The sequence below is a fragment of the Anolis sagrei genome, chromosome 3, assembly GCF_037176765.1.
Source record: "Anolis sagrei isolate rAnoSag1 chromosome 3, rAnoSag1.mat, whole genome shotgun sequence".
Lineage (NCBI taxonomy): Eukaryota > Metazoa > Chordata > Lepidosauria > Squamata > Dactyloidae > Anolis > Anolis sagrei.
This window is the reverse complement of record NC_090023.1, coordinates 75,883,475-75,895,692: the sequence shown is the minus strand read 5'-3', so window position 1 is coordinate 75,895,692 and position 12,218 is coordinate 75,883,475. Positions and strand designations below refer to the sequence as shown.

Below are 12,218 nucleotides of genomic sequence, written 5' to 3'. Positions count from 1 at the left end.
ATCACTCACACAGGTGGCGTGGCTACCTTGAGCCTCCCCTCCCCTGAGGGGGGCAAAAGCATGGCAGGAATTGTTGCAACCCGAAGGCCCCTCCAAGGCGTTATATGCCATGGGCGTGGAGGCAAAGCCTTGGCTAGCCATCACTCACACAGGTGGCGTGGCTGCCTTGAGCCTCCCCTCCCCTGAGGGGGGCAAAAACATGGCAGGAATTGTTGCAACCCAAAGGCCCCTCCAAGGCGTTATATGCCATGGGCGTGGAGGCAAAGCCTTGGCTAGCCATCACTCACACAGGTGGCGTGGCTGCCTTGAGCCTCCCCTCCCCTGAGGGGGGCAAAAACATGGCAGGAATTGTTGCAACCCAAAGGCCCCTCCAAGGCGTTATATGCCATGGGCGTGGAGGCAAGCCTTGGCTAGCCATCACTCACACAGGTGGCGTGGCTGCCTTGAGCCTCCCCTCCCCTGAGGGGGGCAAAAGCATGGCAGGGATCGTTGCAGCGTCCACTGCCTGCTGGGGTAAATGGGGCAGAGAAAGCACGGGCAGTGAGAGCAAGCTGTCCTTTAAAAACAGAGACAGCTGAGAGGCGTGGCTGCAACCCAAAACAAAGTTATTGGCACAAAGCCACAGTGGCAGTTTGTTGCCACAAGCTCTACCAGTTCCTGGGTCTGGAAGGGGTGGTAGGCTGGTAAAAATCTTCTTCCCTCCTGCTTTCTGAGCGAGGGGAACAGAAGAAAAAGAAGGTAAGTTACTGCCCATTGCCAAAGGCAAAAAAGCCTGCGCCTCAGAGGACACGGCATTTTTTTTTTTTAGAGGGAGGGAGTGGGTTTGTCCTCCCACTAGCCTAAATAGGATAAACAAAGGTCCCAGAACAAAAGTTGGAATTGCTGTCTGTTAGAGTAGTCAAACTGGAGTCCTTGAGTCAAACCAATAGTTGTTTTAGGAGAGAACACCGAGTTGTTGCTGCTTTCGCGGACAAAAGGAATTGAGGCTCCAAGCCCCGCTGCCTGGCTTTATTAGGAGTAGATGGGCGGGGCTGGAGTCCCTAATTAGGAAAAGCTTTCAAGAAAGATCCGAGTCAGCTGCGTGGACGCAGGGAAATACCACAGGTGTGGATTTCACAGTACCACGCAGAAGAATCATAGAGTTGGAAGAGACCTCATGGGCCATCCAGTCCAACCTCCTGCCAAGAAGCAGGAAAATCACATTCGAAGCAGACCCCACAGATGGCCTTACAGCCTGTTTAAAAGCTGGCAGAGAAGGAGCCTCCACCACATTCTGAGGCAGAGAGTTCTACTGCTGAACAGCTCTCACAGTCAGGAAGTTCTTCCTCATGTTCAGGTAGAATCTTCTTTCCTGTAGTTTGAAGCCATTGTTCCGCGTCCTAATCTCCAGGGCAGCAGAAAACAAGCTTGCTCCCTCCTCCCTATGACTTCTCCTCACATATTTATTACATGGCCCTCATCATGTCTCCTCTCAGCCTTCTCTTCTTCAGGCTAAACATGCCCAGCTCTTTAAGCCGCTCCTCACAGGGCTTGTTCTCCAGACCCTTGATCATTTTAGTGGCCCTACTCTGGACACATTCCAGCTTGACAATATATCTCTTCAATTGTGGTGCCCAGAATTGGACAAAGTGTTGCAGGTGTGGTCTAACCAAGGCAGAATAGATGAGTAGCATGACTTTCCTGGATTTAGACACTAGACTCCTATTGATGCAGGCCAGAATCCCATTGGCTTTTCTTAGCTGCCACATGACATTTTTGGCTGTTGTTTAACTTCTTGTCCACGAGGGCTCCAAGATCTTTTTCACACATGTGTTTTATAAAGTTTGAGCCAGGCGTCCTCCATTCTGTATTTTTGCATTGGTCTCTGTTGAACTTTGTTTTGTTAGTTTTCGCCCATCTCTCGAATCTGTCAAGATCATTTTGAATTCTGCTCCTGTCTTCTGGAGTATTAGCTATCCTTCCCAATTTGGTGCCATCTGCAAACTTGATGACCATGCCTTCTAACACTTCATCTAAGTCATTAATAAAGATGTTGAACAGTACCGGGCCAAGGACAGCACTCTGTGGTATTCCACTCGTCACTTCTTTCCTGGATGAAGAGGAAGCATTGGTGAGCCCCCGTTGGGTTCATTCACTTAATGGACCTCCCAATGGATCACCAGATTAGTAGTCCAATGCTGAAACCGCTACACAGAGTTGGTACTCAGAGAAATACTGTGGCACATTTGACTTACTGATGCTATTGACACAAACATTTGTGACAGATCTTTGCATTTATCCTTTAAAAGAATTGCTCAAGCTTGCCTGTCATTCTCTGTAATGACAAATCAATGCAGAGAAGTCATGACTTCAAATGGACTTCTCACCCACAAAGTGCATTTTTAACTCCCTGACCTTTTAACAGCCCTGAATTCTCTTGGCAGGTGTCCTGCACACCCTTTTCAGACCCGAGGGATAATAATAATCATCATCATCATCTTTATTTATACCCCGCCACCATCTCCCCAAGAGGACTCGGGGCAGCTTACCTGTTTTTACACATCAGTAAAAACAAAACAGAGGGATGAATCTGGGATTAGCAGCAAAGGGACGCAGAGGCCACACATGTATATCTTGGCTAGTCATAAGCACAGAGTTTCAAACCAGTATCTTTAAGAATATTTAATGATTTGTGGCTTCTAGTAGTGCCCAGTCTAAATCTTACTGCTAGTCCCAGTGTGAGAAAGACTCATCAGATCAACTGAACTTAAATGAGTATTGTTTACTAAATTACTCGTGGTTCTGTTTTGATTTCACAAAGTGACTGGATTTATGCCACAAAAAGTCATGTTTTCAAGGTGTTGTCGAATGCTTTCATGGCCAGGATGACTGGGTTGCTGTGAGTTTTCGAGGTTGTATGGTCACGTTCCAGAAGCATTCTCTCCTGATATTTTACCTGTATATATGGCAGGCATCCTCAGAGGTTGTGAGTTTTGTTGGAAACTAGGCAAGTGGGGTTTATAAAAATTATGCATGGCAAATGAGGCAAGCAGCCCAAGAGAATTCCTGGAACGTCAGTGCCAATGGCAGAGAAAACCAGTCTTCTTTCAGTTCACTGGAAAAATATGGGCCTATTACTTGACGAGGTATAGGACCTTGCATTACAAATGATGTTGTATCTCTTCCCAGCTCATCATTATAAACCCCGTCTGTCTAGTTTCCAAAAGACCTCACGACCTCTGAGGATGCCTGCCATAGATGTGGGTGAAATGTCAGGTGAGAATGCTTCTGGAACATGGCCATACAGCCCAGAAAACTCATAGCAATCCATATTTTCAAGCTTTGAAAGCACCCATAAACTTCAGCACGTTAGCATCTTCTATGAAGCCCTACTATGTGGAAGCAAGTGGTAGTAGCTACCAAACCTGTTTATTCAGTCAAAGTAAATAACTATCTTAGAAGCCAAGAAACATTATTTTCTCCTGAGTTATGGTTATGTACCTGTTTTAAAATCATGAATAATTTTAGATTACACTGGCATTAATTATCTGGACATGAATGGCAATACTTCAAAATCATAGGTAGAGAATCTGCTCCAAGCAAGCATCAAGCCTTTTCTTCCTGATCTGTCAGCTGTCCACAAAAAGCATTTTTGATCTAGTGTGATTGTAAAATGTGATTCCTCTCAACATGTAAATTGGCCTCAAATGGATTTTATTTGTGGTAACAAACAACAAGCAATATACTTTTGAGAGGTCATGCAGCCTAGGTTGAAAGAAACTGATTAAAAGACCTCACTACCTCTGAGGATGCTTGCCATTGATGCAGGCGAAACGTCAGGAGAGAATGCCTTTAGACCAAAGTCCTCAAACTAAGGCCCGGGGGCCGAATGCGGCCCTCCAAGGTCATTTACCCAGCCCTCACTTAGGGTCAACCTAAGTCTGTAATGACTTGAAAGTACACAACAACAACAACAACAATCCTATCTCATCAGCCAAAAACACTCCCACACTTCTCATTGAAATACTAATAAATTTATATTTGTTAAAATTGTTCTTCATTTTAATTATTGTATTGTTTTTAAATGGTTTTTGCACTACAAATAAAATATGTGCAGTGTGTATAGGAATTCATTCATGTTTTTTCAAATTATAATCCGGCCCTCCAACAGTTTGAGGGACTGTGACCTGGCCCTCTGCTTAAAAAGTGTGTGGACCCCTGCTCTAGACCATGGCCATACAGCCCGAAAAAACCTACAACAACCCAGTAATTCCGGCCATGAAAGCCTTCGACAATAAACTGATTAAAACTTTCTGAGTACTTCCAAAGTCAGTGTAATTTACATCCTAATAATTTCTTGTTTCTGCTAACCTAGCAGTTTGAAAACATGCAAATATCAGTAGATCAGTAAGTACTGCTTCAGTGGGAAGCTAATGGTGCTCCATGCAGTCATGCTGGCCACATGACCTTGGAGGTGTCTATGGACAATGCCAGCTCTTCAGGTTAGAAATTGAGATGAGCACCCCCACCCCACCCCCAAAGTCAGACATAACTAGACTTAATGTCAAGGGGAAACTTTTACCTTTTTAATTTCTTGTTCAAGACTGCAACACACATGCAATTGTTTCAATTGATCCATTTTTGTAAATGTCCCACAACTGCTTTACAGAGCCAATGTGGGCTTGTGATTTGATTGCTGGACTAGTACACTTGTAAAACAGGTTTGAATGCCTGCTTGGCTATGGAAGCCTGGTAAGTGGCAAGTATAGGCAAGAATGCTTTCTCAGCCTCAGAGGAAGGCAAAGGCACTCCTCCTCTTGCCAACCAAAGTCTGTGATGGGTTTGCCATAGGTCAGAAATGACATGTAAGTTCACAACTGTGCCTCAGACACTGCAAAGGGGAAAAGGGGATCCACGTTTTTCTTTCATGGTTTTTCATAAAGATTGGCACTGAAAACCAAAAGATAGTGCTGGCTAAGTGAGCTGCTAACCCAGGCTGCAAATGCTGGGCTGCAGATGAAGAAATTAGGGAAGAAATTAGATGAAAGCAGGGAAGAAATTAATTGTTGTAAGTTCTGAGAACTTTCCGTTTCTCAGTAAACACATTTTCTACTTTCCACCCCTGTACTTCCAACAGAAATACCATATATACTCGAGTATAAGCCATCCCAAATATAAGCCGAGGCACCTAATTTTACCACAAAAAACTGGGAAAACGTATTGACTCAAGTATAAGACAAGCGTGGGAAATACAGTAACTACTGGTAAATTTCACAATAAAAACAGATACCAATAAAATTCTATTAATTGAGGCATCAGTAGGTTAAATATTTTTGAATACTTACATAAAATTGTAAGATAAAACTGTCCAACTCTGATTAAATCATTATTCTAACCTTCAATGTAAATGTGCTTACATATCCTTCCAATAATAGTAAATAGAGTAAAATAAAAACATGTAATAAAATAATAGTAAAGTAAAATAATGGAAATATAATAATAACAGTAGATGAAGTAAAATAATGTACATTTAATCATAATAATAGAGTAAAATAATAAATGTAATAGTAATAATAGAAAAAATAATGTAATCATAATAGAGTAAAATAATGCAATAATAATAACAATAATAATAATAGAGTAACATAAATAAAATAAAATAAACAACAACAACAACACAGTAAAATAATAAATAACCTTGACTCGAGTATAAGCTGAGGGGAGCTTTTTCAGACTAAAAAAAGGGCTGAAAAATTCGGCTTATACAAAAGTATATATGGTACTTGTGTTTTATGCACTCTGCTTGCAAGAACTAGATGGACTGTTCTTTCCAGCACCATATAATGGCCAGGCATCTCGGAACAGGAATGCATCTGCACTGTAGAATTAACGCTACCTGAGATCACATTACCTGCTATGGCTCGATTCTATGGAATCCTGGGAGTTGGAGCTGCTGAGACACCAGCACCCTTTGGCCGGGGAGGCAAACCACCATGCTTCCATAGCATTGGGTCATGTTATTTGAAGTGGTGTCAATCAGTGGTGTCAATCAGTATTAATTCCACAGCGTAGATGCACTCTCAGTCAGACTATCTGTCCAGCTGGCTCAATAGTGTCTCTACTTGGACTGGCAACTCTCGGGGTGCCCAACAGACATCTTTCATATCATTTTACGGCCTAATCAGATTTAAACAAACGGTAGGGATTTTTTCTGAACGCAAAACACATGATCAGTCCCCGAGTGGTAGATTTCCCCCACAAAACTGTCTTGCTCACCCATGCTTCAACATTAACATTTTAATAATATAGTAATAATAATAACTTTATTTTTATACCGCTCCTCCATCTCCCCTAAGGGACTCGGGGCGGCTTACAACGGGACCAGCCCAAGGAGCACAAAGTTAAAAACATAACAAAATAAGACAGCATCAACACAAAACGAAATAAAAACATATCACAATAAAATGTAACATAATAAAAACAGTACCATACTTACATATTTACTTTTTATTTAAGTAAAGATGTATATACACCCTCAGAACTTTTCCTATACAACTATGTAGTTGTTCCATATCTGCAGCAATTATTGCATTTTACCAGGGCTTTTTGTGATTTTTATGTTGGCTGTTATTGCTTTTGTGTTGTTATTTATTATTTATTATTATTTACTATATTTGTATACCGCCCTTCTCAGACCTCAACGATTCGATGTCCAAGAACATCATAAAACATTTAAAACATTTATACATAGTATAAAACCAAACAAAAGTAATAAAAACATAAGCCATTTGTGCCTACTAATTGTTCTCATTGAACTTTTGTATTTTGCATGTTTGCATGTTTGAGTGATTTGTGAGCCACCCTGACAGATGGCCATCCAGCCTCTGTTTGAAAGCATCCTAAGAAGGAGCCTCCACCACACTCCATGGCAGAGCGTTCCACTGCTGAACAGCTCTCACAGTCAGGAAGTTCTTCCTAATGTTCAGGAGGAATCTCCTTTCCTGTAGTTTGAAACCATTGTTCCAAGTCATAGTTTTCAGGACAGCAGAAAACAAGCTTCCTTCCTCCTCCCTAAGACTTCTCACATATTTATACATGGCCATCATGCCTGAAATAATAATAATTTTATCCTCTTATTATATGGCACACCTTGGCAAACTGAATTATTACACCATTCCAGCACTGCAGTGATTGGTTAAGACTTAATCTTCACCATGGTAACTTTCTCATGGTTACATTTCATCAGGTTCCTTGTTCAGGATGGATAAATTCAAGGGCAAGAAATGGGAATCATAACACCCTCAAGATGTTCCTAGACTGTTGTTCCCATCATCCTCTCGCCATTGTTTACTCTGGCTAAGACGACATCTGATGGGCCATGTGATTCTTTCTCCTCTGAAAGAAAATGCTGCCACAACACAGAGTCTGTGGTTTTGGTTCCCAGTTCCGATGCACAATAATTTAATGTATCAGGTATGCCAGGAACATGGCAAGGATGTTCTTGGGTACAGAGAGTGACTTGTGACATCGGTAACTGTTGTTTTTTTTTCTTTCCTTACTGCAGTTTGCAGCAGTAATTCTTTTCTGCTTCGATGCCAGCAGCAGTTTTATTTTTTTCCACAAATGATGTTAAATGCCTGTACAGAACAGAGGAATGAAAACTTCTTTAACAAGTACAAGGTGACTCTGTAAAAGAAGTATTTCATACTGAGCAAACATTATGATACAAAGTGTTGTCAAAGGCTTTCATGGTCAGAATCACTAGTCTGCTGTGAGTTTTTTGGACTATATGTTCATGATGCATTCTCACCTGACATTTCACCCACATCTATGGCAGGCATCCTCAGAGGTTGTGAGGTTTGTTGGGAACTATGCAAGTGAGGTTGATATATCTGTGGAATGTCCAGGGTGGGAGAAAGAACTCTTGTCTGCTTGAGGTAAGTGTGAATGTTGCGAGTAGCAATGAATAGCCTTGCAGCCTCAAAGCTTGGCTGCTTCCTGCCTGGGGGAATCCCTTGTTGGGAGGTGTTAACTGGCCCTGATTGTTTCTTGTGTGGAATTCCCCTATTTTTGAACCCTGAATAGTACTTATAAAAGTACAACAATAAAATCAATGTATAACCTACCTTTCTTTATTCTTATTAATATAGGGTTGCTGTGAGTTTTTCGGACTGTATGGCCATGTTCCAGAAGCATTCTCTCCTGATGTTTCACCCACACCTAGGGCAGGCATCCTCAGAGGTTGCGAAGTCTGTTGGAAACTAGGCAAGCGGGGTTCATATATCTATGGAATATTGTCCAGGGTGGGAGAAAGAACTCTTGCCTGCTTGAGGCAAGTGTGAATGTTGCCATTGGCCACCTTGATTAGCATTGAATAGCCTTGCAGCTTCAAGGTTTGGCTGCTTCCTGCCTGGGGAATCCTTCATTGGGAGGTGATTAGCTGGCCCAGATTGTTTCTTGTCTGGAATTCCCCTGTTTTTGAGCAAGGTTATTCAATGCTAATCAAGGTGGCCAATTGCAACATTCACACTTACCTCAAACATACAAGAGTTCTTTCTCCCACCCTGGACATTCCACAGATATGTAAACCCCACTTGCCTTGTTTCCAACAAAACTCTGAAGGTGCCTGCCATAGATGTGGGTGAAACGTCAGGAGAGAATGTTTCTCGAACATGGCCATACAGCTCAGGTGCCTTCCACACAGGCATATAACGCAGAAGATCAAGGTAGAAAATCCCACAGTATCTGGTTTGAACTGGGTCATCTGAGTCCACACTGCCATATATCCCAGTTCAAAGAAGATAATGTGGGATTTTATCCAGTTGTGTGGAAGAGACCCCAGGAAACTCACAGCAACACCATGATACAAAGATCCAAAATCTCTCTATATATTAAATCCTTGAAAATGGAAATACTTAAATCAAAACAGTCTGGTCCCTATAACAGAAGTCTGTCGGTACCAACTCAAAACCCAAACATCGAGCCATGCGTTCACTCTGTGTGACGGTAACAATGACTTTTGCTAAATAGGTTTTGGAATAATGGGCTCTGGGACGAATTACCTTTCGGGTGGCTGACAGCACCACATACTTGGTGCAGTGGAAGGAACAGCACTATTCATAAACCGGCCATTCAGTACCAATTCGGGGGATGTCACATGACACAGAAGCATTACGTTTTATTGCTTCTATTTTAGGAAACACAACAACACAATATTTTCCCCAAAATGGGTTGGAGGTGCATTCGAATACATCACTCCAAAGTGCAAGAACCCAGACCAAAAAGTGTGCTGGAGGAAAACAGTGGCTCTCACTGGAAAGAGGAGAGAAGGAGAGATAATTCCTGGTCTTATCTGGCGCTGTACACTCAACCTTGACAAGACCTTAAGGCATCCAAATTAATACCAAGAAGGAGGAGAGGAAGAAGAAGGGGGAGAAATCGTATTGACGTTAAACCGAGGGTCACTGTATCCAAACAAGTCCTCCAAACTGGATTGTTTCCCCGCTTTCCCCCCTCTCAGCACATTCCTTGACCCTCGGCCTACTTGGCAAGCCTTGGTGCGAATGGGAACTTGTGCAAAGGCAGCAAAAATCTATAGGGAAAGTAAAGAAATAACATAACTACCACCACTTCCATCCCAGCTAGCTTTGACTGTGTTTAGGTTGACTGCCGGGTACATGACTGGCATGTGCCGGTTCCTTTATGGTGCATCTACACCGGGAAATTAATGCAGTTTGACACTGTTCTAACTCCGGTGGCTCAGTGCTATGGAATCCTGGGAGCTGTGGTTCGGTGAGGATATAGCACAGTGTTTCTCAACCTGGGGTCACAAGGGGGTGTCAGAGGGGTCACCAAAGACCATCAGAAAACATAATATTTTCTGTTGGTGGTGGGGGTTCTGTGTGGGAAGTTTGACCCAATTCTATCATTGGTGGAATTCAGAATGCTCTTTGATTGTAGGTGAACAATAAATCCCAGCAAATACAACTCCCAAATGTCAAGGACTGTTTTCCCCAAGCTTCACTAGTGCTCACATTTGAACATACTGAGTATTAGTGTCAAGTTTGATTCAGATCTATCCCTGTTTGAGTCCACAGTGCTCTCTGGAGGTAGGTGAACTACAACTCAAAAACTCAAGGTCAATGCCCACCAAACCCTCCCAGTATTTTCTGTTGGTCATGGGAGTTCTGTGTGCCAAGTTTGGTTCGATTCCATCATTGGTGGAGTCCAGAATGCTCTTTGATTGTAGGTGAACTATAAATCCCAGCAACTACAACTCCCAAACATCAAGGTCTGTTTTCCCCAAACTCCACTAGTGTTCACATTTGAGCATATGGAGTATTCGTGCCAAGTTTGGTCCAGCTCTATCACAGTGCTCTCTGGATGTAGGCAAACTACAACTCCCAAAACTCAAGGTCAGTGCCCACCAAACCCTTTTCTGCCGGTCATGGGAGTTCTGTGTGCCAAGTTTGTATCGTTGGTGGAGTTCAGAATGCTCCTTGATTGTAGGTGAACTATAAGTCCCAGCCATTACAACTCCCAAATTACAAAATCTATTAACCCCCCCCCCCCCAAAAAACCCACCAGTATTTAAATATAGGTGAATCGGGTATTTGTGCCAAATGTGATCCAGTGAATGAAAATACATATTCATGTAAATATCAGATATTTACATGAAAACTTGGGCCCTCCCTCCAGGTGTTTTGGACTCCAACTCCCACCATTCCTCACAGCCTCAGGCCCCTTACTTTCCCCCCTCAGCCGCTTAAGCTTAAGCGGCTGAGGGAGAAAAGGAAAGGGCCTGAGGCTGTGAGGAATGATGGGAGTTGAAGTCCAAAACACTTGGAGGGAAGGCCCTAGTTTGCCCATGCCTGATCCACACTATAGAATGAATGAGGCTTGACTGCTATGGGATCCTGTGAGTCCTCATTTGGTGGGGCTTCTCTGTCCTTGGCAGAACTACAACTCCCAGCATCCCATAGCCTTGCTGCCCAACCACACCTCCCAGGAATCCCCTGCCTTGAGCCATGACAGGGTGTCCAAGCTGCCTTCTACAGCCATTCTACAGCCCTCCTCCCTCGCAGCCCAGGAAGGCGATCCCTGCGCCCTTACCTGCAAGGGGAAAGCGGCGGCGCGGTTGCCCACGTAGCCGCGCACGACGTGGCTCTGGATGGAGAGCACGCGGCACTCCTCCTTGCCTTCCATCCCTCGCGCGGCTGGGAGAAGGCAGGCAGGCAGGCTGGCAGGCAAAGAGGCAAGCGGGACGGAGGGAGGGAGGGAAGGAGGGCCCCACGCGCGCTCAGGCCCGAGACAGGCGGAAAAAAAGGAAGCGAGGCGCTCGGCGCAGCCGCCTTGAGCCGCGTCTTACATCACAGACGAGGCTGGACTGGCACCCGCCGCTCCCGCGAAAGCCATTTAAAGGCACCCAGCGGGCAGAGGCTCGCGCGAGAAGCCGGATGGCCCCCACGCGAGGCTGTAGCAGCAGCAGCAGGAGGAGGAGCCACTCGCTCCCCTTCGCCCCTCCTCCCTCCCCCTCTTTTCCGCCAACACCAGGCGCGTGCTCCCGCTAAGCCACGCTCAGCCCGGGCGCCCACGCGAGACGCGAGGACACGCGTGGGAGGAGAAGGAGGAGCCACTCGCTTTCCTTAGGCCCTCCCCTTTCCCCCCAACACCAGCCACGCTCGGCCTGGGCGCCCACGCGAGATGCGTGGACACGCGTGGGAGGAGGAGGAACCACTCGCTTTCCTTCGCCCCACCTCCCCCCTTTTCCCCCCAACACCAGCCACGCTTAACCCGGGCGCCCACGCGAGACGCGTGGACACGCGTGGGGGGAGGAGGAGCCACTGGATTTCCTTCACCCCTCCTCCTTTTGCCGCCAACACCAGCCATGCTCAGCCAGGGTGCCCACGCGAGACGCGGGGACACGCGTAGGTAGAGGAGGAGCCACTCGCTTTCCTTCGCCCCTCCCCCCTTTTCCGCCAACACCAGCCACGCTCAGCGCGGGCGCCCACGCGAGACGCGGGGACACGCGTGGGAGGAGGAGCCACGCGGGAAATGGCCCCAAAAGGCGGCCTTTCGGCCCTCTACGAGAAACACATCCACATCCTAAGCGACCCAGGTGCCCCGCGATATCAAGGCAGAAAATCCCACAGTGTCTGTTTTGAACTGGGTTATCCGAGTCCACACTGCTATATATTCCAGTTCAAACATGTGGGGTTTTATTCAGCTGAGTGGAAGGG

The 12,218-nt window shown here is 45.2% G+C and overlaps 1 protein-coding gene across 1 annotated transcript in view; it reads right to left on the bottom strand.

Moving 5' to 3' along the window:
• PDXK (pyridoxal kinase) overlaps positions 1-11,590 on the bottom strand; it is a 77,516-nt gene extending 65,926 nt beyond the window's left edge. Inside the window, exon 1 of the mRNA XM_067466722.1 lies at positions 11,092-11,590. Coding sequence (XP_067322823.1) covers positions 11,092-11,184 — 93 coding nt within the window. The 5' untranslated portion in view covers positions 11,185-11,590. The remainder of the gene's footprint in view (positions 1-11,091) is intronic.
• Positions 11,591-12,218: the final 628 nt, after the last annotated feature.